This window comes from Pagrus major, chromosome 17 (assembly GCF_040436345.1).
Source record: "Pagrus major chromosome 17, Pma_NU_1.0".
Lineage (NCBI taxonomy): Eukaryota > Metazoa > Chordata > Actinopteri > Spariformes > Sparidae > Pagrus > Pagrus major.
The window spans coordinates 24347781-24375218 of NC_133231.1; the positions used below are offsets into that span (position 1 = coordinate 24347781).

Sequence of the window (27438 nt, forward strand, 5' to 3'; positions counted from 1 at the left end):
CTCAAAGTGTTTGAGAAAAGAGATAATGGGGATCATTATGAAAAAAGGACGCCCTGTGGAAACAATTTCCAACCAAAAAAATATCTCTCACAACCTGTTTTAAAAAAGATGTGTTTAAATAACTGCTGAATCACTGAGTTTTGTTCCCCCGTCTGTGATGGGATTTTTATTAAGAAGGCAATACAGTATATTTCAATACAATACACAGGAATATAAAAATGATTATTGCTTATACAGTGTCAGGTGCAGTCCAGCAGGAGGCAGTGTAAAGACATCGCTGGCACTTCACAGCTGAATATCCATTTTTAGATATTTTATTTGCCAGCAAGCAGTTCACTCTTCACATTGTTCCAGTGTAAGGTCATACTGCTCACAGGACAGGAAGCTCCAGTCTATTTCCCCGACCTCCGCTCTGAAACCTCTGAGTAACACAAGTGTATCTTAGACCTTTTTTTCAGATGGCATCCAAGTGTTCGTGCAGCCTCTCTCCTCTGTTGCTGTGCCTGCGCCGCCTGTAAAGAAAAACCCAGTGTCCAATTTAGATCAAACAGCGGTGACAGACCAAAAACAGGCCCGAGTAAACGCGACAATTGTTTTGTCAGCGGACACGCACCTCGGCCTGTCACCCCTCATGTGTATCACTCCTCACGTGGGAGGACACTAGCTGTGTAGCTGTTTTCATTTGGGTTCTTTTGTCTCATGAAGCAGCTACCACCGGTGTCTTATTTTCTCTCGGCGAATGGGCTTTTATCATCAGAGCAAAGCCTGAAATGAGATTTGTGTCTGTGCCTGTCGGTGTATGTGCGCGTTACTGTACCTCCACAGAAGAAATGCCAGCACTCCTCCGAACAGCAGCAGGAAGATGAGACACACTACAACAGCTGCTGTCCCGCTCCCCCCTGTCTCGCAAGGTGCTGTCAACCAGGGAAAAGACACCCAATGAGGGGGAAAAAAACACAAGTCATGTGACATGGCTGACCCTGAAAGGCCAGAAAGGTCCACTGTACCACATCTAGTACAGTCACTAAACTGACTGGAACGGCAAGGGCCAACAGGAGGAATCCTAAAAATACCCCGGCTGTCTCTGGATCATCACGCCTCTTGGCAGATACGAAGAATTGCATTTGTCTCGCCTGTTTAGCAGCAGCAGCAGTCGTGGCGGTAGTGATTTATTGATCGCACCATGGAAAATCCTTTATCACTGAAACACCACCAGTGATACAATACACAGAACAAAGTGCAATCAGGACACGGCTCAAGATAGACACGAGGCGCGATGTGAAGGAGTTTGATTTCTGAGTATCGATGACACGACACAGCGAGCTAACTTTAAACGAGACGTGAACAGGCGTAGCCACAGTTTTTAATCCAGTCAGCCAGCTTAGACAAATAAAGATTAAGATGAGCTCATAATCTCTGTGGTGAATGAAGTGTTCTGGTGTTTTTTATGTAAGTAAAAAGTAGCAGTGCAGCAGTGTTGAAGACTTTACAGGTCAAAGTTTTGGATTCAGATATTTTACTCAAAGGCCCAGTTCACCCCAAAGTCGAGACACATCATCTAGATTGGTTGGGTGTGAGTTGCTGTGTGTTGGAGATATTCTGGAGTTCCTTCTCTCTAAAATAAAGTCAACAGCAGTGTCTTCTTCAGGAAATCATCAACCCGTTACTCAAGACAGTCCACAGACCTTGTTGTGAGCAGTTTCAAGTAGAAACTATTTTCTTTCAGTATCACCACGCAGGAGGAAGTGTGCAACTACTCATGGACGAAAGGCTAGCTGACTAAACTATCTGCACGCTTCCTTCTGCGCGGTAATAAGGTGCAGTTTGGGTAGAAAGAAAATAATCCCAACCTGAAACTGCCCACAACAAGATCTATGGATTATCTTGAGTAACCAGGTTATTGTTTCTCAAATGTTTTTTTTTTTTGCCACCTTGAGCACCAAAAGCCGATTTGCCATCTAGTTTCATTATATTTCAGAGAAGGCAGACATTTCTATGGCCGATATCTCCAAAACTCAAATCACACCAAAATAATCTGAATAAATAGCACTACAGGCAAGGGGAAAAACATGCATTTTTGATTTTGATCTAAAATGATCTGATGGTCTTGTTTTCTTATGTAGGCAGAATAAAATTGAGTCTGTTTCATAACCAGTTTAAAGTTCCTTGTAGAAAGTTTAATGTAGGGGGGGTGAAGTAGCACAACAAATGGATGCTAATTTAGCGGAGCGTTTGAACAAGCTGTAAACACAACGTTGACGTATTAGCACGTCGAGAAGTTAACACGGCAAAACTGATTCCTATTTACACTGAGCAGACGAAGAGGAACATTAGTATTGATTTGGAGTCGTGTTTCTGGCCACGTGGCAAATTTAAATCCAACGTTTAGTCTTCTTTTTTGCTCTTTTTTGGTCTCCACCAGCTCCTGAGGGAAATATGTGGCTCTTTAGATGCTGAATGTGGCATTATGCTCACCAGCTAGCGGCTGACTTTGAACTACGAGAGTGAATTTTATGGGATATAAACAAAAACAACAAAACAATAAGCTGAAACATCCTCTGTATCTGATTCATTATGCAAACTGGACTCTAGCCATACTGAAGAACAGAGAAACAAAATGGTGTCAGCTTGTACCTGCAGTGTAGGTGGCAGAGCTGTAGCCCAGTTTGTTGCTGACCATGCAGGTGAAGTGGCCACAGAAGGGAGACTTGGTCACAATCAAAGTCGTTCCATCGTTGGAGACGGTCCCCACAGTGTTGGTGATGGCGATTCGCTCATGAAGCCAGCTGAAGTGGGGGTCCGTCCCCCAGGTCTCGCCACAGACCAGCGAGGAGTGAGACACGTTGATGCTGACTGAGACGTGGTGCACCGGCTCTGTAAAGACAGACAAAAGATGGAGAGGATAAAAAATGAAAAGAGGTGATAAGGATGGTGGTAAAAAAAAGGGACAGAAACAAGATATGAAATGCTCAGCCGTGGGCATCTATCTGTTGTAAAAATAAGAATAATGGCACACGGCTGTCCAAGAGGGTCTAACACAAAGAATCATGAGAGACGTTTAATGCTGTCAGGAGAAACTGGCTCCGTTTCAGAGACAATAATGAGACCGGAGAGTGAGGCATAATGTCGGAAAATGAGATGATGGAAAACCCTGAAAGCTGAGCGAGCAGATGTAGAGAGGAGTGGGGCTGATGAATTGATACTGTTAGAGCAGACGGATGAGAGTAAAGGGAAAGCAGCTCTGACACATAACGAGAAAGCCACGACGAGAGTGGAATGGTCTAGAAGCTCCGAAACAAAAGGGAAGACCCAGACAGTAAATCCTATATGCAAATGTTAACTTTGAGCGCTTTGTTGTGAAATGAGACAAGAAAAGAAACAATGCAGACTGGCGTGAAATTAAAACACATTCATTAGACTGTTTGTAATTGTTGGGGTAAATAATAGAAAGGCCAGGATGGAGTCAGGAGTATTTCTGCATTCATATCATCACTCTGAGATTTATATATGAATACATTTCTGCATAAACGGCCTCTGTAAGCTTTTCAAAATGATTAAGAAGACGATATGTTTTCAGATGCTGGCTAGCTGGCAGCCTCCAAACACCCGCTGATCTTTCTAACCTATAGCCCGCAGATAGTGGAGAACACAATTATCTATAATTAGGGCTGCAACTAATGATTCTCTGTATTATCTCTTAGTTTATCCGCTTATTTGTGCATTTAATCAATTGTTTAGTCAATAAAATATCAGAAAATGAGGACAAATGCACATCCCTGACTCATGTCGCCTTTCAGTTAGTTGTTTTTAAAAAGCCAAATGGATTCAATTAACTTTCAACCTCAGGTTTTAAGACAACACAGATGAAAACAGCTCAGAAAAAAATGGAAAATTGAAAATCTACCAAATTAACTTTTTTGTCCACGGGCTAATGGCGGGTGCATGTTCATTTTCTTCCTCCCCAGCATCTTGTTTTGTTAAATGGTTAAAGAAGCAAAGCTACCAGCCACTTGCATATTTTTGCTGGTGCCCAATGTTAATTGTATGCCCTTATTGCCAAACTCCATCTTTTAATAAACCAAATAAAATATGCTTAAAAGCTACTACATTTCTTCTAAATGGCGTTGACTTATGAACTTTACCATTAAAGGTCTAATGTGATTTTTGAGTCTCATTCCCAACTCGTCAAGTGCGGACGCTTTGGGTTGGTGGCCGACCCGATCTACCAACCCGGACTGTCAGGAACTGAGAAGTTGGGAATGAGACTCGACAACCTGCTTTCTTACATACCGGACCTTTAACATCATCCCAAATGTTTACAACAATGTTCAAACCATATGCAGAATTGTATTGAAGCAATGGTGCATTTCATCCGGTCGCCTGTCGCTCGAACTTCTAGAGAGTAAGGAAATCGGCGAACGCGACTAACATAACAAATAAAACTTTTACACATTTCCTTGTCCGTGAACATTTATGCCTGAGTCTGGTTGGACAGATTATCATTTGCAATGCTGCTTGTTTAATTAAAGACAACAACTCCAATGATCCAACACTACTTGCATCTTTTGTTTTGTTTTGATTTAAGGGACCCCCAGCAGCAGAAATAACATACTGTGCCTCCTTCACAAATTCAGTAAATTAATTCATGTTGACTTTGCCTTAAAGGTGCACTATGTAGTTTGGGAAAATAAATTCAAACTCATAAAGGCAATATTTACAATACTAATAAGGTAATAATACAAGCTCAGAAATATGTATTTAATTAATATGTTTTCATAACTGAATAAACACGCTGTCCTCAAAAGGGACCCAGAACAGCGCCTGATGAAAGACGACTTGTGGCTCTGCAGATAGAAACAATTAGAACAGTATTAAAATGTGTTTTCCTTTGAGGACAGTTTGTTTATTCAGTCCAGAATATTAATCAATGAAAATGTTTCACTTCTGATAAAAGTTTCCTCCCCAAAACTACGTAGTGCACCTTTAACTTCAGGGGCGGGTCATCACTGCACTGAACCTCACTTTGGTTGCAGACTGTGACATCAGCCGAGTTGAAGTCTATGGGAGATGCACGGAGAAACACACTCAAACCCAACATATCTACGTCGTACGACTTCTGATGAAGAAATGCCTCAACAAAATTAAAGAACACACTTCAGAGAGTGTGTTAACCACTGATTTTTTTTTTTTTATCGAGATGTTTTTCGTCCCTCGGCTTTGTGTAGCAAAGGCTCCTGTCTGCAGTGTAATTACAGTCTCATCAGCAATAATCAATCATCTGCCCCGTTTGGTCACAATATTATCAACCCTGTCAATCATGTGGAAGAAAAATCCGTCATTAGCCTACTCTCTGAAGTGTGTTCTTTCATTTCCTGGCGAAATTTCTTCATCAGAAGTCAAATGAAGTAGATATGTCTTGGTGTGTTTCTCCATGCATCTCCCCATAGACTTCAATAACAATCTGGCACCAAAGCAAGATTCAGTGATGTAATGACCCTTTTTTCCTTTTTAAGGTCCTTGTTTCGTACCAGGAGATGTCAGATTATGAGTAAAGTTTAAAAGTAAAAGTAACTTCTGTTGTAATGGGACCAGGATCAGCTGAGTGTTCTACATTTTCTGCTCCAGCATAATCTATAATTAAAACTAAATCCTCCACATGCAGCGAGTCATACTGTACCATATATCCTGACGATGCATTGTGCGCTGGTCTTGACTCCTTTGTGATCCGTCACGGTCACAATGTACACTCCGCTGTCCTCGTCGCTGTATCCTTTAATCTCAAGGGTCGCCTCCTTCTGCGCCACGTTCACGTGGATGTTCGACCTCGTACCGGCGCACTTGATGCTCCTGCCGAGGCACGTGCCCAGCGTCACTCTCTTGGGGTCAGCTCCAGTTTCGGGTTCCCGTTCCCAGGTTAGCACGGAGATATTCTCCAGGGGCCCCTGCTCGATGTGAGCTTTCAGAACCAGATCGGAGCCGGGGATGACATGCACGGGCTCCTTATTGATGACGTGCACTGACATACACTGAAGCCCGCATGGCGCTGAGGACAGATTGGACCGGTTGTTATTGCACGCTCATCAAAACTTCTACTTGCCTCATTTGTATTTCAATTCAGGTGACCAGCGTTGACCTTTTGGCTTTTGGAGGGTTTGCATTGTTTGGGCAGAAGGAGAAGCTAATCAAACAAACAATGGCGTAATGCTTCATCTCTGTCCTCAGAATGCACTTTATGAATATGTATGGCTGCGTCCTGTCAAACAATGTCAAGCAGTGATTTATAGCGCATGACAGCAATGCCTAATGTGATATCCATCAAACCACATCAATACCCTAAAATCTGTGTCATAACTCCACCGGACCTGGTAAGCCTTCCCTGCGTTAACCACAAAAGAGTATTAATCATGCGTCTTAACTTGATAGGCAAAGGATGGAGGGGATGTAAATAATGCAGGTGTGGCCATTAATGCAAAAACCTGAGTTTGTTTGCATTTGTGTCGGGGTGCATCACAGAACCGCCGCTGTGATCTTTCTTTGTGTTTGCAGAGAATGAAAGACTGCTGCAGTCTTATCTCGCACGCGGGGACACATTAAAGATGAAGGGGGAGAATATGAAATGATATTTTGTTTTTCTTCCTGCAGGTTTTTTTTTTTTTTTTTTTCCCGAAAACTGAAATCAAGATTAGGGTGGTGCTTAGAACAAAAAGCCTTACTTACACACGAGAAGCAGCAGGGCAACTCTCCAGCACAGGAAACACTGTAGATCCATAACACCTGCTGATGCAGAGAGAGAACAGAGAGAGGAATTTGTCCATGACCTCAGAAGGCAACACACCATTTCCTCTGTACTCAATGCAGCAGGGGTGCCACTACAGTAAGAATAATAACACCACCTCCAGAGAAAATGTGAAATTAAAATGAGAGCAAAAAACAATTAAAGAAGCATGTCCCTCTATTAGAAAATGTAATCCAAATGTTTAGGGTATTCTTTTTTTTCTCAATTTGTTTGTGAAGTATCCAAAGAACAACAGTATTGGCACCCGCAGACCGCACTAGAATCAGAACTTGGAACCAAATAGGGTCGGGTCTGCTGCCAAAACTAAAATGAACCCCCTCAAGCACAGCTGCTACAACAAAAACACAGAGAGAGGAAGCACTGATAGCAGTGCGAGAGCACAGCCCCAACCTGCATGCATTTTAATACAACCTGCAGTTCCCATTACTGTTTCCCTTGAGGTTATCCGCATCACCCCCCCCACCCTGCCTCCTGAAGTGGGATTCACCTACCTCTCCAAAGTTGAGACAAACAACAGCGTTGCTCTGCCGCTCTTCTGTTCACTTTCTCTGGGGTTAAGGTGCAACGCAATTCACTCTGCAGAGTAGATTTATGGCCCAATATAAAACAATATCTTCAAAGCAGTTGCCATCGCATTGTGAGAAATAATCTAGTTAGAAGTGACACTTCCTTGATCTACAGCTGTTACTGCAAACAGCATTAAATGGAAGTAAAGCTGGAGGTTTCAGGGCTTTCTTCTCCCTTTTCCTCTTCTTGTCAGCGAGTCACGTACACTGTAGGCGTCACCTTGTTTTTAAGCGACTTCCTCCCCTCCGACTCCCCCTCCAACTCCCCCCCTTTTTCCTGTACACTAATCACTCATTTGTGCTTTAAATAAGTGAACTTTCCATTGTAAAGTCCCCAAGTCTTATTCCCAGCCTCCCGCCCTCCTCCTTCTCTGGCCTGTGTCCAAAGACATGCTTGCACAACAATACAGCATGTTCGATTTTTTGGGGTTTTCACGCCACTGTTTGTAAACACTGATAAAATGCAATGGTATTCTTTTGAAGGGAAACCAATGACAATGTTGGAACTCGGTCTTATGAAATAGGCTTTGTACTGCAGGCTTCTTATCCTCCGTGAACACTATTTGCCCCGCAGACTCAAAACATTGTCTCGGCTTTGGGATTGTAAAGAGGAGGCAATACATGAATTACTCCATTCTTATTTTTTATTTTCAATAATTGTCTCTCGCATTCAACTGAGAAACACCTTCAAGCATGTAGGGGATGGGGAATGCAGACGATTTTTTTTTTGTTCCCGCTGCCCTGGGAAAGTTCAGTGGTGGAAAAACTTGAATTCAAACTTCACAGACATTAAATAGGCTGCTGATTCGGTGGAGTCGCATTCAAATTAAGTTCGTTTTCCAACACATGAATCAGACTTTAAGCCTCAGCTGGTTGCAGGATCTCTCAGAGAAAAACCCCTTCGTCAAACAAGATGAGGTAATGTGATCAAAAGCTCCAGAGCAGCTACTAAATAGACCTTGAGATGAGATTGTTTTGTCAGCGACACACGTCTTTTACACTGGAACATAATGACATCACTTATTCAAGGCTTAGCTCTGCAGTTTCTCACTTTATGAAATGCATCCTGGGGCACAGATGCAACGAGTGATTTTTTAAACTGATTATAAATCCATTTGTATTTGCCGAGGGTTTATGAATAATCATGGGAATCGCAGCTGTGGAGCTCTTTGTCTGCAAAGGACTGCTGTTAGCTGGAATTAACCAGTGGGTGGCACTGATACATCAGCTGAGAAATATCAACACTTGGCCCTCACTTATGCCTCCTTTTCTTCAACAGACATCATCATGTGCTACTGATTCCATGTGCAAAATCACTCGTGTCTGCTTTTGCCTCACATTAATCCATATCATCACATAAGTGAGTAGATTAAGCAAAGAATTGAATGTATAAGGGTGTTATTACCTCGCATAATTTCATCAACCACTTCAGCGCTGCCATGTAATGCTGTAACCAGGGCAGATAAAAATGACCTTCAATCATGACAATCAGCATGTTGGAAAAATAATTGCATCCTCTGAAAAGTGTAGAGACGATCTCTGCAAAACTACTTCAAAGCAACTACAAGGAGCTTTTAACTGGTTATGAAACAGTCTCAGTTTAATACTGATGTCTCTATATGACCTTCAGCAAGAACATTTTCTAACTCTATCTAGTTTTTCTGCCTGTGTTTACATTTCCCAGGCACAGTTACAGTGAGTCATACGTGAGACAGTTAAAACGATGCAGGAGGAGATTTTTCTTTAGATCATTTGATTTTTGACGATATATTTTGTGGTTTTGATGGTGGAAACATGCCCCCTTGTGTCCACAGGGGCCTCCAAAATCTACAAAATATCAAAGTTACTTGTAGTCGCTTTAAGTGAGGTACCGTATCTCATGTATGAAGTAATACAAAAACCATTCAAAAAAGGAAACAATTAGTTAAAAATACAGCACATCCTGGGTCTTCAACAGGGGGTTAGTGACCCCTAGGGGGTCCTCAGAGTTACTGCAGGGAACCGCCAAGTTATTGTTGATATTTTTGATTTTTTCAAAAATGCTATGTGCATGAAAATACACATCAAAATGGATAAAACATATTATTATCAAAGATAAATTTGTAAATACATGTATTAATCACTTTTTTATTGGCCATATGTGAGCAGATTGTAACTCGACGTGAAAAATGAGACCCGCTCCGTCTCTCTCGATTTTCAATACAAGCCTGTGGACGACTCAGGTCGGAGTTTGCAGTCCAAAGGATGTGACTTTTATACACGCTTCTTGTCAGTACCTCTCTCTGCTACGCTAACACAGAGCAACAGCAGCTTAGAAATGGAGTCCGCTAACATAAACTAACGACCGGCTTCCAGCACAACACACAAGTTCCACAGAGCCACTTTAATTTACACATTGACGATGGTCTGCCCATAATCCCTTGTGCAATCATGTGAGAAAACTAACCTATAACTGTGCAGCACTTGTCCATACAGCGCATATTTGCAAGTGCAAGTTCCCAAGTGTGCAGTCGTCCCTCTGAGCCACAGTTTTGTTTTGTCACTTATCAAGGAGGAGAATCTGACATGCCCTCCACCTCAGAAAACACCAGAGAAACTGCAGAGGATGAGTCCTAACACAAAATATGTAGTAGAAAAACCTTTAAGATCCCTGCACCAGTGTTGTAGTCAAGACCACCTCGACCAAGACCAAGTCATTACAAAGACCAGAGTGTATCTAGAACAGGTCAAGACCGAGATCAATGCCAGTCCCGCTCTGCAGGACACGCCAACGCTAAAAAGTGGAGCATGTAAACCCTAGGCACTCTTCAAATGAATCAAAAATGCCCACATTCCCATTACCATCCAGCTAACAATACATTTTTTTTGTGCATGCATCAGGTTTTCCAGGTGATTCTTGTCTTTCAATACAAACCATAAAGTACAGAATGTATGAAGGAAAAAAAATCAATACAGTGACATCCGTGAAATGTGGTCTTGACTAGTCATGAAATAAAGCCCTCTTTGTCTGAGACTGAGACAAGGCCAGGTGAAAATACTGTCAAGTCCTCGCTGAGACTGATCTCGAGTACTACAACACAACCCTGCGCTAATATTTTCTGCCGCTCTTTGAACGTCTTTGTTGTATGTAGAAAAGATACTTTCCTTTCTGGTACTTGATTCAAAGAAATAACACATTTTTTCAAATACTGTGTTTAAATACAGCTTTGAGGAACTTAATGCTATTTTATATTCAATACATTTCACTGCACACAATCCACATCATCATCTTGTGATCTGATACACCTTTGGTGGTGAAAAGGCCAACATTAACACTATATAAACTTGTGATTGTAGGCTATTAAAATCACGATTTTTCTTTGCATTAACTCATCATTATAAAGTAAATGTTCATTGCAGAAGGTGAAGGCTATAGAATAACCACACCATGGGCGTTTAGATTGGTTCCCTATAAGCCTCACTTTCAGTGAGCTGTTCAGTCTGCCACCAGCCACGAAATCTCCCGGGAAAACAAACGCTGGCAGCCTGGTAACATTTCTATTTGCTTCCACATCTCCATTATTGACTAAATGAATGAATGAATAAACTCAGATTTTGTCCTGTTGGCTGTTTAATACCACTTGGAATTGCTAGGGGGGGGAATTTGTGTGTTTGCACATTAAAGGTTAACGCCACCAAAGTAGTATAAAGCCTTTTGTGGCTCCAGAGGAGGCTGTATGTAATCTGAGACACTGCCTCCAGTGATGTCACTCAATTAATAAGCTGCATTGTGGGTAATGGAGGCGTCAGGTTTTGAAAAGCAGTCGACTAGTTTTGCATCGTGCTCTTGTAACACCGTTGGACTCATTAAAGACAGTTGAAGAACAAATGATCGATACAGCAGAACCAGAAATATCTCCTGTTTTATTCTACGCATTCTTCCTCCTTTAAAAAATCCCGGTGCCTACATTACCCACAATGCAACGTAGCCACTAAGTGACATCAATGGAGGCAATTTATCCGATTACACGCAGCTTCCTGTGGAGCCACAAAAGACTACTTTTTCACGCATGCAGTAGCGTCCCTAAGACCTGTAAACCCACCATTTACCCATGAGTTACCCTTTCAGGAAAAGTACCAGTACAACAATGTAAAAATACTCTGTTACAAGTAAAAGTACTGCATTCAAAACCCCACCAGAGTTGAAGCATTAGTGGCAGATAAATTACTCCTGAGAATTATTATTATTATGCCATTTATATTATCATAAAAAAGTACTTAAGAACACTACTTGAGCATATAATTACTTTCCACCGCTGGTTAGCAGTGTCGTAAGAGGAATCCAAAAGTCATGCTTGAGTAAAAGTCTTAAAGTATCTGATAATAAATGTAGTTAAATATCAGAAGTGAAAGTAAATGATATAAATATTTATGGCTGATTATCAGATCTGATACTCTGCGTTTTTCTGATGATTAATTATGAATAAAAATGCTGAATTTTAAAATGTGCAACCTACTCTGACTCTGATGCAGCATGTAATCTGCAAAGTAACTAGTAACTAAAGTTATCAAATAAAATCAGCGGAGTGGAAGTATAAAGTAGCAGAAACAATGGAAATACTCAAGTAAAGTACAAGTATACTTACCTACAGTACTTGAGTAGGTGTACTTAGTTACATCCCATCACTGCTGGTTAGTCCGCTGCAGATAAATGAGCGCGGGCCCTTTAAGACAACAGGTGCGTCTTTGACAGGTAACAAGAAGAGAAACAGGAAGTAGACTCAGTTGTTGGCAAACACAAACCGACACGGAGCTTTATTTTAGCCCAAAAATGAACATGAGGGTCGGGGGAGAATACTTAGGTGAGTTTCAAACACTTAACTCCTCTTATCGATGCTCAACACAGAATTGTTTTAATCAGTTTAGCCAAATAATCCGACTGTCATTGAACTATACACGACGTGTTTTTGGAGACAGTCTGTTTAAACAATCTTAAACTGCTATAATGTCTCACACACGAGTCCTTTTGAGTACTAAAGAGTTGAATCTCTCCGCAGACCGGCCTGACTGACGACATGAGACGACCTTTGCTTCTTATCAGTCTGTTTCTGGCAGGTAAAAAAAACACACACACACCGACTGTTTCCTCTGCTGACGCTCACTAAAAAGAAGGAGAGTCTCGGGTAGTGTCTGAAGCCTACTGTGGGAAAGAACAACAGACAGAGGGCAGAGGAGCTGTGGTATTCCTGGCACGTCTGTAAAACAAATGCATTTCAGGCAGAAAGCTCGTCTTCACCGCTCTCAAACCTGCGCGGCTGCATTCCGCCTGTGCGCCGACTGCTGAGCGACGTGGTGCCTTCACGGCCTCCTCCCAGGCTCTCACATCCGAGCTCTCGGGGATGAGTCAGACCCACTGACTCGAGTGGTGATTGTGTCTGTGTGCCGTTTGGTATCAGGGATGGGCGAGTTTGCAGGTTTTCTTGAATGCAGTAATAATAGGCTACGTGGTTGTGAACAATGGGCTTCCTCTCGATACTGGTTCTCGACTATTGTTTACGGAAATGTGACTTTAAAAATATTGTTATTATGATTTAGCCAGCCTGCTTTTGAATGATAAAAATCACAGCAGCCGTCCTCCCTCGCCTTTGTAGTAAGATAATGAGAACAAGCAAAATTGCAACAACAGCGGTAACACAACACTTTTAAGACGTTTTAATCTGTGTGATTCGCAATTTCACGACAAGTAAAAGTCTGGCATTCAAAACCCCACCAGAGTCAAAACACAGAAGTATTATTATTATTATTATTATTATTATTGTTATTATTATTATTAACTGGTAAAAGTGAAACCACCCATATGAATAGCACTTGATTAAAAGTCTTAAAGTATCTGATAATAAATGTAGTTAAGTATCAAAATTGAAAGTAAATGATACAAATATTGACTTTTGTTTATGAAAATGTGACTTTAAAGATATTATTATTATTTACTCCAGGTCAGCCTGCAGACATCCTGCCTCGCCTTTGTGATAAAATAATGAAAACAAACACAACTGGCAAAAGACAGTGATAACAAACCACTTTTAAGACTTTTTAATCAGTGTAATCTGCAATAAACATCAAAAATGGTCCATCATTGGCATAACATGCACAATTTAAAGAGCAAGTCTGATGATATTCTATGTTTTTTTAATTACTGTTAACAAATCCCATGAAAAGAACAAAACCAACAACGATTCGATCCTACTAACAAGTATTATCTGTGTCTCTAAAGCCTGTCGCTTAGTCCTCTGTGCCACAGTCATTGTCGTCCAAAAACAATGAGCAACACAATAGTGAAACACGCTGTGGACACAGTTTATTGTGAATCCGTCCTACAAACACCTTCCATCTGCCATAATAATAATAAATAATAATCAGCAGATAACTTGGATAGCTATATTTGGAAAGAATTTATCATTATAGAGTGATTGATGTGATTTCGTAGAGGAGTGCGTGAGAGAAACAAAGCGAGCCCTGCTTTGTTTGATAAACTGATCGGGAGTGATTGTGATTGATGGGTCGCTGAGCGTTCTGAGTCTGCACGTCACTCTCAAGCAACAAACTACCACGTAGCCACAATAGGACCAAATCAGACTTGTCTTGTAGGTTAGTGGTGGAAAATAAGAACTGTGCAATTAACGTGATTGAGCTAATTTGCCTTACTTGACATGTGACTATTGCTCATGTTGATGCTGAAACGACGTATTGTGCAGCCCTGATGTGTATATCACTCCGCAGATAAAAATGGTTCCCGATCAATGCACTATTTACACCTGTTTGAGTATCATTTGCTAAAAAACTACAATGATCAGCTGTTGGAAATATCCTAGCTCTTTCCAAAATAAATTAACTTGCCTGTTAACAGTGACAACAAATGGGCTTGTCGCTGAGTGCCAAAGAAAGACAGACTTACACATTTCTGGTTTTGGTCTTTAAAAAGGAAATTCCTCTATTTTTTAAACCTTGGGCCCTGTCGTCCAGTAGATCGCCTCAGCTGGCAGCAGTGACGCAGCTGCACTGGCTGCAACGTAATCATCAGGGACACCTCCAACCATCAAAGTTCGGTCCACTAAAAGTGCTCGTTTTTGCCAGTGACAGGCTGAGAATTGTTTCCATAATGTTGTCAGACACAAACCCAGCCCGTCAGTGGCCAAAAAGCAAGTAGCCTGCTTTTAGTAGGTCGGAGTTGCCCCATAGGATTACATTGCAGCTGCGTCGAGGCGGCCAGCTGAGACGATCTACGGCGCCGCTTCCAAAACATTTGGTAGATATGAACCTGGTACACATCAAAACATTTAAATAAAAAGGTCCAGTTTTAAAAGACACTGCAACACTGCATTTGTAATTGTCAAGATCTTTCATCATGTGTACCAAACGAGTAGTATATCTGTCTGTGGTATCAATTCTCCAATCCTCACTCATAAAAATTATGAATATCAAACAGAAAACTCTACTCTAGGTGTCTTTCTGTTGCTGCAGTAATGTGAAAATGGAAAACTAGCAGCAAAAATGTAAATTATATTTTAATTCGTTCATTAAGGGTTGCTGTTCATGCATGAAAGATAATAATTTAAATAATCATCAGCTATGTTCTCATATAATTTTTCATTTTGCTGCTATCTATCAGCAACTGATATTACAAATTATTAGTGATTCGACCGACAGGGTTCACTTTTTGATTTTTTTTATATATTCTCAGTGCCTGCTGTTTGTTGGATGTGTCTTGGACAAATGAAGAAGTGATTTATTTTAGATTTTTTAGAAACTGTGGTGAGGTTGGAATAAATACCCATTAGACCCCCCTATAGAAACCTAAAGTTCAGCAACTGACAGTGAAAACTTTCCTGGCTGCCGGTTAATCTCTGAGGTTTACAGCGTTACTACAGTTGCTGTCGTGACCTCTGAGCTCTCTGCTGGTGTTTAGTCAAGTTACATATCTGCACGCTCGTGTTCTGGCCTTGGAAAAACAATCCATCATCGATACTGCGCTGCGTCACTCATGGGTGTTTCTCACGTCTGACTCATGACTCTTTATCTTTCAGTCTCTACTGAAAAGGCAACAAGCCCGTTGGTATTTTTAATCGGGCGCTGAAACACTTCTGTTGCATTTAACAATTCAGTGTGGGAAGCCACAATCCTTCTCGCTGTTAGCTCTTGTCATTTTATACTCTGCTCCCCTGTGAAAGTCGTGTCGAGGCAGTCCAGCGAGACTGATCAGGACCATATTGATTTGATTCACTATAATTCATTGGCCAGACCGTTCTTGCGTGGTAGCTTTATATGCCAATAAAAGGTCATTGAAAATTCAGCCTGGGTTTTCCTGCCTGAGTCTACACAATATCAACATAAACAAAGAGGGAGGACTTGCAGCCAAATACAAAAACACAGCTCACTTTCTTTTTTTCCCCGTCTTCACTCACAAATGGACAAACAGCGTACAACAGTTAAATGCCTGAATGTGTAAAATCAATGCTTCTTTACAACATTGTTTTTTTTGAAAAATTGCCTATGCACCACTGAGTCTTGAGGAGAGAGACAGCAAATCTGATTTGGACATGGCTTGCGTTAAGTCGGGCTAACAAAAACACAAAATAGATGTTTAGCTTGGGATCACTTACAATCCAAAAAAACATGCTGCGAAATCTAGGAGGGAGGAAAGAGTGTGTACCTTGCTAATGGGTTTTTACCCCCTGAGCCCACTCTGTGTGTATCTATAGATTTTGTTCTCTGCAGTGGTGAAAGAGGTATTCAGACCCTTTGCATGAGAAAAAGTACCAATACATTAACTTAAAAATACTATAAGTCAAAGTCCTGCATTGAAAATTACAGAGGTATTATCAAAAAATGTACTTGAATCGTCAAAAGTAAAAGTGCTCTTTCCGCAGAAGAATGTCATTTTCCCGTTGTAGCTGGTCCTGGTGGAGCTAGATGTCACTATTTTATATCCAGTGAAGTAGTTTTGTCCAGTGGTTCCCTACTAATGTGTTTGGCCCCTTTCAAAAGGTCACAAGATAAATCTTTGAGGTCGTGAGATGATTAATTGCAACAATAATATTGGATAATTTGACCTCTTTGGGCCTCTAACAGTTATTTAAATAAGGCCATCTGATAAGTTTAGCGGAAATTGTGGAACCGCTAACTTCTTATAGACATTTAAATTGTAAAAAGGGGTCCCAACTTCAGACTGCTTTTTTTGTAGGGTGCGCAAGCTGAATAACAACAGCCTAGTTGTTTTGCGTCAGCTTATGTGTTTTTAATCATGCCGGTGGCGTGGATGTACATGGATGTCGGTCTGCTGGTTGGTTGGTTTGTCCACCACTCTGATCCAGACTGAAATATCTGAATAACCATCGGATGGATTGCCTTGAAGTTTGGTGCAAGCATTCATGTGCCTCTCATGATGAATTTTACATCACTTCAGTAATCTTTCAACTTTATCCACCATCTCATTGAATCTTTTTTTAATGACTAAAATACTTGAAACTCTCTCAACCCTGGTCTTCTGCTGCTCCACTTGGGATCACTCATCCATCCATCGTCTATGGGGCTTGTTAGATAGAGCGGACAGGCTGTCTGTCCGCAGGGCGTGCTGCCCCTGGGCTTCCCCGCATCCGGTCCGCAACCTTGCATGTCGTCTCTACCTACCGACCCCGGAGACACTGCAGTTGCGATAGGCAAAGTGGTCTGTGTGTTTACTAAGGAAATAATGGCACACAATCTGCTGCATCAGCTCCGCCGCTGGCTGTTTGTTTTACAAACCAACCATGAGAAAAACACAAGGACAACCCATTAACACTAGATAACCACTGAACATACAGTTAATATACAGGGAGAGACCCATCCTCCATCCAGATTTTGTGGAAATCCGTTGAGTTGTTTTTGTGCAATCCAGCTGACAAACCGATGTCTGCTGAAGTTAGCATGCTAACCAGCTGTTGGTTACTTGGGTGATATGCTATCTTACACATCAGACCTTTAAAGTGGAAATCATTCTTTGGTGAAACATGAAGAACACTGCTTTTTTTAAGGGGTCACAACCCAAAGAGTTTTGAAACTGGTTTATTCTCTAACAATGCATTGTGCTTTGTAAACTTAACACGTTTTCAATTCAAGATCTTAATCAAAAAAGTATTGTACGTATTTGTAAGTGTACTCTGACTTACAACAACTGGTTTCTCTCTTCTTTTCTGTTTAGTCCTTCTCTTTGCCAATGTGCTGGCTCAGGACCAGGTACAGATCCAGTTCCAGACAGACCCGGTGCTGGTTCAAACCGGTACTGAGATAGTGTTCACGGTGCTGACAGTGTCCGACATCCTGTCCATGACATGGCTGTATGAAGGAGTCACTCTGGGTCTGTGGGCCGGAGGAGCCCCGGTGGTTAACCCGGTGCCCCAATTCCAGGGCAGGGTCACCATCTCTGCCACCCAGCTCAGAATCGGAGGTGCCCAGCTCGGAGATGCGGGGAGCTACACGGTGCAGGTGACCCCTTCTGCTGCAACAGGCCTGGCCCCGAACTCCAGATCGATACAGCTGAGTGTGTTTGGTAAGATAAAGGAGTGTGCCTGTGACTTCACTTAAGAGAGAAGACGAGGAGGACGAGGGAAGGGAAGGTGGGAAGGTGGGAGGGTGGTGAAGTGTGAGGGGAGAGGAGAGAGATAATGTTAAGGAGGAACAGAAGGGAGTAAAGAGAGAAGAGGGAGGATTTGGGGAGTAAGAGAATTAGTCTGGGAGGTATAATGAAATTAGTGACCCATAGTAGGCGAGGTAAAATTAATGAAAAAGGAGGAGGGGAGGGATGAAGCTAGTGGCTCAGGGCTTTATGCTAATTAAAACTCATTTGATATGCAGTGCTCATGCTCTTAGATGTTTGATAGCGTGGCAGTCTAAATGTAGCGTCACAGCTACGTACAGTACATACAGCATTTGCATTCATTTATATTCAGTACAGTAATGGATTCAGAACAGCTGAGTGTGTCTCTTTAGTTTCAGTCATCAGCCCACGCCGGATGGATGACGTACAGTCTTCCTCATCCCTCTTACCGCCAGCGCTAATGGGGTGGCGGGGTGACCAAATTGTTAGAAGCTCTAGTCTATTATTGCCGAAAGGTCACATCCTCCAAACTCACAACCAGCTAGATCGTGTCAGGGAACATCCGCATCCTTGAGCACGACTCTCAACCTCCTACTTAGTCGCATAACTTACTCTGGATATTAGAGCCAGTTAAAATCCCAAAAAAACTAAATCCTTCTGTTGAGTCACAGGCAAATGGAAAGTGTGCAGAAATGGAAGTGATTAGAGCTATTTGGTAGTTGCTCAAATGTTTTTGTTTGTTTGCTGTCGCCGCCGTGATTCTCTGTTAGTCACTGCCTCCTCAGCTCGCACGCCCCCTCTTCTCCCTCTCCAATTATTTAACTTAGGCTGCCCGCCAAGAGGCATCTAGGCTACCACTCATACCGTCTGCCCCCTTATTCACCATCTGTGCCTCTATCTGAATCCTGTCCCTTCTCAGCTCTCACTTGCTTTGATTACAGCAAATTATCCTCAACAGAAACGTAAAACTGCCCTCTATTGTTCTGTCACTCCAACTTTTTGAAGTGAGCTCTTTCACAGTCTAATACTCCATACCTACAGTAATGGTGCCTTTAGAAAATCTTTTCTGGGTAATTCTTCTTTTGCAGCTCTTTGATAAAATATTTTTTACTCTTCCTGTAGATGCAGTGGCCGGGGTGACTATATTTGTTCCCTCAGTAGCGGTGGAGGGGAGAAATGTGTCTCTGAGGTGTACGTGGACCGCCGGGACAGACATTACAGTCCAGTGGGGCAAAGGAGGTGTAGCCGTCACCGCCGACTCCAGGATCACCATCTCTGACGGCTCTCTGGTCATCAACCCAGCCAGACGGGGTGACGCCGGGGAGTACACATGTACCGTCAGCAACCCTGTCAGCGCCCAAACTGCCACACAGAGCCTCACTGTCTTCTGTGAGTTTGAACTGATCAAGAAAAGTGGCAGCTAATCTGCTGTAGCCACTGCAAATAGCAGCAGCTTATCTTTTATCCACATTGCACCGCACACTGTGTGCTGAAATGCACTCACATTACACAGGACATTCACCCATAATCTTATTATACTGCTTCCAGCTCTGTCTTGATCGCATCCTCATTTCTGATGTGACAGTCTCACTGTAATGTCCCAACACGCCCAATCACCCCAACGGCACACTAAAATGGTTCCACGTCGTTGTCCTCTAACATCGAACAGACGATGGAAAAACACATCAGATTGTGGGGTTGTATATACTGGGGTTATTCATACCAAAAGCACTTATAAGTAAGTCAGTCTAGTCAATTTTCAGTGCACTTCCTGTGCCTACAGAAGTGTTAATCCAAGACACCAGACTTTAATTAGTTCATATAGTGAGAATCTGTGATATCACAATCATAAGAAGGCTGCTGCAGTCCTGCTTTCTGATTGAAGCTCATAAAACTAGAGGTGCAGCTAAAGAGTATTTGATTATAGAGTCATCTCTTTTTTCAATTATATTTTTCAGTCTATGAATTATCATAAAATGGTGAATAATACCCCTCACAGTTTCTCGGAAGCCAGGGTGACATTTTGAAATGGCACGTTTATGTCTGACCACCAAAAATGTGATTTACAACCCTCGTTCCAGAAAAGTTTATCATGTAGATAAAAACAGGATGCACTCATCTGCGAAGAAACTATATTTGTGTTTCTGAGCCCGCGTACTAATATCCTTTATACAATCATGTGGTGAACCTCGCTTGCCCCATCCTCCCATGTCTGAACCTTTTGAGGATGCCCCTTTCATACCCAATCATGATACTATCACCTGTTTAACGAACCTGTTTACCTGTGGAAAGTTGCAAACAGGTGTTTTTGGAGCATTCCACAATCTTCCCGATCTTTTCTCGCCCCTGTCCCAACTAGTTTGAAACATGTTGCTGGTATCAAATACAGAATAAGCATATATTTACAAAAATCAATGAAGTGAATGAGGTAAAACATTAAATATGGTGTCTATGTCAAAAAGGATTAGCAAATTATCCCATCGTACAATGATATAAAACAAAAAAGCCACAAATCCTCACATTTGAGAGCTAGAATCTGCAAATAATTCTTGTATGATAAGTTACTTGAACAAATAATTTAATATCAAAATTAATGTTGACCAATTATTTGTGGATCAATATAGTTCAACATTTTGGGATATGCTCTTAATCGGTTTGAGGAAAAGGTGACGAAAAGCTTAATGCCACTTATATTTGTCAAGTTAATATGAAGCTGGAACCAGCAGCCAGTTAGCTTTGCTAAGCGGGGGGAAACAGTAAGACTGTGTTTGTCCAAAGGTTACTAAATCTGCCTGGCAGCTCCTGCAGAGCTCACATTTTATCATGTTATTTCTTGTTTGTGTAATCTGTACAGAAACCAACAAGTAGCTTGTGTGTTGGACTATCTCCTGTAGTACTTCTGAGTGTAGTAAACAGACAATGCGGTTTTAAAGAAAGGACAGGACTGTATGTATGTCAAGTGATAGACTCGCCAACAGCACATTGTGCTGAACAGCAGGTTGCGGTAACTGTCTCCACATTCTGCAGTACTTTCCTCCTCAGCCTCTGTGCAGGATTTTTAAATGCACAATGCCCCTCGCCTGCCAGTAGGATTCACTGCAAATATGACTTGTTGAGACGCATCTTGACTCAAGAGGTGGCAGCCATAGTGATTTTAGATTTATCATCCGACCAGAAAGTGCACAGCTCCTTCATTAGCTGAGTAATATGCTGACAAGGCCAGAGAGGACTCATCAAAATGTTCTCGCCAGAGGAGGCGACTTAAACCCAAAATTGACAAAATGATAAACATTTCAGCAGCATATATAATCTGTACATTTGAGTCAGCTTCTTTGGAATACAGATTTTTCCTCGTTGAACAAAATGTTTTTGAGGCTGATAATGATGTCCTCTGATCATCACTAAACCAGATGGCCCCGACACACCTGTGCTGACCAAGGACACCCCGAAAGAGTGTGTCGGCGGAGGCGATGTGTTGGTGGGACAGACGGTGCGTCTCACCTGCATGTCTGACTCGCTGCCCCCTGCCCTCTTCACGTGGACACTTGACGGACAGCCGGTCGCATCAGGCCAGCCGGACAGCGGGGTGCTCAGCATTCAGACTTTCTCAACAGATGAGAGCGGCCGGTACGTCTGCGCGGCCAGAAACGCCATTACCGAAGGCACGTCGGAGCAGGGGACGGTCTTGGCCATCGTAGGTGAGTTATGGTAGTCGCTGACCTCTCAGTGACTGATAATGATGACAGTTGGTTTTGGACGGCGTCCCTGTATCTGTCTTCTCGACAGGAGAGGGACAGAAAGTATCCTGGGAGATTGATCTGGTGAGAATGTGGTCAAAGTCATTCAGTGACTTTCACACATACTTTCTCCTCCCTTTATTTTCATTTCTTTCTCTCGCCATCTCTCTCTCTCTCTCTCTCTCTCTCTCTCTCTCTCTCTCTCTCTCTCTCTCTCTCTCTCTCTCTCTATCTGCTATTACTTTATCATCCTTTTTTAGATTCGTGCCCTCCTCTCCTCCTATTTTCTTCTTTCGTTTCCTTCCCTTGTCTGTCTGAGCTCCAGACTCATTATCTTTATTAATTCTCCCCCTTTGACACCGTTCTCTCTCTTTCAGACACGTGTCTAAATGTAGGGGAAGTGGTGGGGATTGTGATTGGCTGTTTGCTGCTGATCATAATCATCGTGCTCCTCATCGTGCTCATTATCTTTCTTGTGCGAAGAAGGAGGGGTAAGTCATGGACATATTGTTTGTCCTCTCGTTTCATTTTATTGTGTTATGTTAAGACAAACACTTTGTAAAAGGTTTTTTTATGATCTCTATGTCAATGCATAACAGCTCAGGTATGTTTTCTTGCTCTAAAGTGATATATCTGTTATTACAGCACAGCAGAGACAAGGCAATAATGTGTTAGTGCAGAAGACCAACCCAAATCCCAGGCCTATAGTAAGCTACATTTAAGTTTATATATGATTCACTATTGATTTTGTGTTTATCTTGCCCATGTGATGGTGCTAAAGGGCTTCTCACAAATTAACCCTCTCATTTCATCTTTCTTTTGCTGTCTCTTCTCTCCCTCCTCTCATTTTTCATCTGCTCCCATTAAGCCTCCAGATCCACAACCTAATGGTCCAAGGGATTTGGGCCAAGGTCCTCACCCCCCCATCTACACACACGCGCGCAACCCTGACCGCTTATACACAACCTTGCGTGAAAACCGTGGCAACCCGCAGACACTGCCGCTGAACGGCCTGCATGACTCTGAAACACATCAGCACAATGGTCGCACCCACACAAATAGACTCCTACACAATTCTATTCACAACACCAATTCATACCCACACAATGGCATTGACAACCCAGCTTTCACACACGCTGAAGCTCAGAATGCAAACACCCTCCCGAACACACAGCAGCAAAATCCTAACATTTTCATACAGGCTGGCACTGCCCAGGGCGGCACCCAGCCGCCGGCGGTCCACGTCAGCCTTAACGCTCTGCCACAAACCGCCCAGCAAAACAACAATGCACAACTGCCCACCATTCATGTCAACCTTAACTCGTACCCAACCAATGGCCAACAGACTCAGCAGGACACATCACTTCCTCTCAGCAGTACAGCCAATAATAACGCTTCACAAATCCAACATGCAGCACAGTCAGATCCCAGACTGCAAAATGGGCAGTCCTATCATGGTGACCCCTGGCTTAATGATCACACAGAAGCTGCTCAACATGATCGGACTAGACTTATCCCGACTGGATACACACACCATAACAGTAATAACACTTCTCAGCGAAATGCCAACACACAGACTTACCAGCGGGAGCCAGAACGTCACAGCAGGTCTGATAGAAACTCAAGTAGACATGATGCCACTGCCAACGCCTCCCTTCGACAGTTGCCATGGGATCGCCTCCGAGGGACACCAGCGTACCCCTCTGGTACACGTCAAAGAGGACAGACATCGCCTGAGTACACCTCTGACAGTACAGACTACACTAACCCTCCCCCCGTACGAGAGGAAAGAACAACAAACAGATCTCAGCCTCGACCTCAGAGCCGAACCACTTCCCGGAGCAGAGCTCCATCCAGACGAGACGTACCGTCACTGGACAGACAGACACGGAGTCGTTCAGCTGATCTTCGCGTCCCAAACACTAGTAGTGTAGCACAGTTTATGGCTTCATACCACAAAGAGAGAAGTCCCCACACACAAAGGAAGAGTGCTCAGCAAGACATCAGAGGTTCGCCTGGTAGCCAGAGTGCCCCCAGGCAGGAAGCCACACACAGCAATAACCCCCAGGCTAGGCCTGTCATGAGCCAGCAGGCCTCTGTAGGCCGCTCTGTGGTGTCACAAGGACCTACGACACAACAGGGATCGACTGCACTGCAGGGTGCAGATACAAGAGCTTTGGCTGATCCTAATCACCTTCCACAGGCACACATGGCCCAGCAACATAGAGCAGCACCGGTCCAAAAAACACCACAAGGTCTGGGCACACAGACACAGCCTGTCATACAGGGTGCCAGTCAACCCCGCCAAGGAGGCAACGCTCCAGTCCCACACTCTTCTGCCCAGCCCAATCCCAGTAACCTAACCCAGGCTACACTCAAAGCCCACACGGAGAGGAGTCAGACATTTCAGAATCGGAAACAACAGACCCAGGCCGCCCTGCTTCACCCTGGGCCACAGGCGCGAGCTCCTGCTGCTGCCGCCGGGGCTCAACACCCACCAGCTCCTCCTCCCGTTATCCCCCTTGCAGAATTCCAGACCCTCCCCAAGAAGAGCACCCAGCACAAATCTCCAACTAGAGGTCCTCAGCCTCCAAGACCTCCTGCTAACATACCAGTGGCTCAACGACACCAAATACGACAGCATCACAATGTGCAGCAACATCCTGCCACGATGCCAGCAAACCGTCACCACCATACTGGAAACGGACACAGGCATGCCCATGCCCATACCCATGGCCACGGGCACCCTGCCCACTTCACCCAGCCACGGCAGGTGAGTGCGACACAGCATGATTTCAGTTTGAAACTGCAGCCAACAGCTGCCATATGTTTATGATATTACAGATTTCCAGTGCATGGTTCTCTCTCAGATGAGCACTTACTGCTGTCATATCATGTCTTTTACTTTTTATATCATACTTTCTGTTCACTTTCAAATGTGCAGTGTTATGTGCCTCCTTCTACCTGCACTGTCTCCTCAACAGTTTGTGCTTTTGTCTGTCATGTGCATTTCCTGAAGGATGCTTGACGGCACTCGGATTCTTCCGATTGACAGGCCTCTCAGTGCCATAAAAATGTATTTAGTCTTGAGTGTTCGTGACACTGTGGCAGTTTTATAAAAGTAGCATTGCGTGTCAGAGGTTCTGCCTCTTCTGCATGACATGTTGGCAATGAAGGGTTTGTTGTGTCTTTCCAGCAACAGGCTCACAGAGGGAGACCAAGATGATGACAGATGTCAGCAGACTACACTCTACAATGTCCCGCATCCACTGACACAAACAAACAGCTGACAGATGTGATCCAATATACCACCAAGCAAGACTGACTGCACAAGGTTCTGCACTCAAAAAAGCTGTCATACCCTGGTAGCTCGGTGCTAAAGTCGGTTTTCTTTATAAAAGAAATGAACATGTCTCCCATGGGGATGAAAAAAATGTAACTTTTGGGAATACAGCCCTGCTTTCCTAGAAAGAACCAACAAATTATCTCAAAGAAGGAGACTTGATGTGCCCTTTTAAAAAAAGAAATACTAAAATAAGCTAAATCATACTGAAGGATTTTCAAAAAAAAGCTCCTCATTAAACTCCATCTCACACACACACACACACACACACTGATGCCTGCACCCACATGTATTGTACTGTTTTGACTTCTGAAGCAGTGGTCATGCATCAAACTTTGCCGAGAGCCTGCTCAGAGTAGACAGACTCGGTGATCCATAGCTCTTGACCAAAATTACATCTCCTCATCGATTCATCATCAAAACTAAAACAACACTTCCTTGACAAAATGCTTCCAAGGTGCTTGCATGTCGATCCGTGTGTATCTGACAATTAAGAAGATCTTAAAATGAGTAAATGAGAAAGGACTCTGCACAAGACAGACTCGCCCCCCTGGGAACAGCGACAATTACGGCAGAAGAAATGAGCCACGGGGAAGGTCTTGATATACATGAAACTATTTATTTTATGCGTTCTGTTTACAGATGCCTCTCGTGACACTTCTCAATTAAGAGGTTTCGCCTCAGTGGCGCTCAGACGCAATGCTCAGCTGACTATGAAGGGGATCCCACGAATGGATGGGCTGCTTATTAATTAAATGCTTTTATGCGACTTAAATGACTTGGAAAATAATCACGCCCGCGCATGAATGAGGTCAGCACAAAGACCTGGTGCTGCTTTCTGCTGAAAAAGCAGAGTGAAATAATTCACTGTCTGCACTGGGTCACAGACGGCTAAAAACAATGGGATTTCATTATGACTTTTATGTATTTATTGATTTATGTTTGTGTTTTTTTTTTAAACTCAGGGAAAATGGATTATTGCAGTGATTGATTCAAGTATGACTAAATTAATATTGAATTTCAAGGATACGGCTGGTGTTATTCTATAATTCTCTCATTGTCAAGCAAAGCCAATGACGAGACCAAAACCAACCATGAAGTGGTCCAACTAACAAGTATTCTCCGTGTAGCCAAATGTTTTATACCTCATTTCTCTCTGCCATTTTCCTCCGACATCACACTCAAGGTGGGAAGCTTAAACATCGTACTGCTGTGTTCTGGGGTGCAAGTCGTATAAAAGTAGGCAATTTGTCAAATTGTTATCATTTCACTGCGTCCTGACTGATTAGCAACTGTAAAGACAAACGGATAGTTTAATCAGGAGGGACATCGGACCATATTTCAAGGTAAAACCACGTTTGATAACCGATTAGCTTCCATTAGACAACAGCTAACGTTAGCATTCAGCCACATTCTAGCTAAAGTTACTGTTTGGTACGATACTGTTTTGATGTGATACGATTAGGAAAGGTGTCAATTAATCCAGAAATATCCACACACATCTTGGAGACATTTGTCTAAACCTGGGAGTGAAACAAACGTTAGCTAGGAAGTAATCGAGATGCTAACATCAGCTAACGAGTTATCAAATATGCTGTTTCACCTCGAAATATGGCTGAATGTGCCTCCAAATTTCCTCTTTTCAGTTGCTGATCAATTGTGAAGCTGTGAAATGACAACAATTTGTCAGATTACCTACGTTTATACGACACCACATTATCCCAGCATTCAGATTTCCCACCCTGAGTGTGATGTTGGAGGGAAATGGCCGCCATGTGAATAAGGTCCATAGAGCTCCATTGTTACCCAGTTCCACTGGGTGACACGGTCCATCAGCACCTTATGTGTGTTCATCCCCAGGTGAAAATAGTCCCCAACAAATGCACTATTTACTGCTGTTTGAGCAACATTTGCTAAAGGCTACAGTATCCAGGCATTGCTGGAAGCTACTGAATCGTTTTTGAAAACAAAATGATATATTTGAGACCTTGAGAACAAATAACAGGGGAAGGAAGTCAAACGTACTCGGAGACAGACGCATACTTGTTTTTTTGTCTTTTTGAAGGAGAACACAGAATAATTGCAGCCTTATTCTTCAGAATAAAGATACATAAACTCGACCCCCAAATTTGAAAACCACCATGAATGAATACAAAGCACATATTCTGGCTCCAACCAAACATTTGAAGCATATGATTTACTTCACTGCCTTGAAAATTGCTGTTATTTTTGGGAAAATTAACGCTTGTAAATAGTTTATACAGATATTAAATATCCTCAGGAAAGATCTGTATGTTGTTTGCGGTTTATAAATTGTTCAGAGATTATTTGATGAATGACAATAAAGATTTTTTTGTTGTAATGTGTGTTTGCTTAAAAGCAGG

General features: G+C 42.7%; 2 protein-coding genes across 5 annotated transcripts; one reads left to right on the forward strand and one right to left on the reverse strand.

Moving 5' to 3' along the window:
• Window positions 1–138: 138 nt before the first annotated feature.
• LOC141012096 (uncharacterized) lies at window positions 139–12611 on the reverse strand. Of its 4 annotated transcripts, XM_073485489.1 has the most exons (7): window positions 12478–12611; window positions 11988–12085; window positions 6718–6777; window positions 5678–6043; window positions 2635–2874; window positions 818–914; window positions 139–512 (listed from the first exon to the last, which is right to left on the reverse strand). In XM_073485489.1, exons 3-7 carry the CDS (start codon window positions 6767–6769, stop codon window positions 455–457), a joined length of 813 nt encoding a protein of 270 aa, XP_073341590.1. In that variant the 5' UTR covers window positions 6770–6777; window positions 11988–12085; window positions 12478–12611; the 3' UTR covers window positions 139–454. The 4 variants fall into 4 exon arrangements, with proteins under 4 accessions (XP_073341590.1, XP_073341591.1, XP_073341589.1 ...); XM_073485490.1 differs by having other exon boundaries at window positions 11988–12611; XM_073485488.1 differs by lacking the exons at window positions 11988–12085; window positions 12478–12611 and adding an exon at window positions 7288–7545 and having other exon boundaries at window positions 6718–6774.
• On the forward strand, window positions 12122–27438 carry LOC141012095 (uncharacterized). Its single transcript, XM_073485486.1, has 9 exons — window positions 12122–12203; window positions 12399–12456; window positions 17579–17926; window positions 19097–19363; window positions 21385–21672; window positions 22089–22202; window positions 22357–22418; window positions 22580–24484; window positions 24908–27438. The coding sequence occupies exons 2-9, from the start codon at window positions 12417–12419 to the stop codon at window positions 24935–24937; spliced, it is 3054 nt and encodes a 1017-aa protein (XP_073341587.1). The 5' UTR covers window positions 12122–12203; window positions 12399–12416; the 3' UTR covers window positions 24938–27438.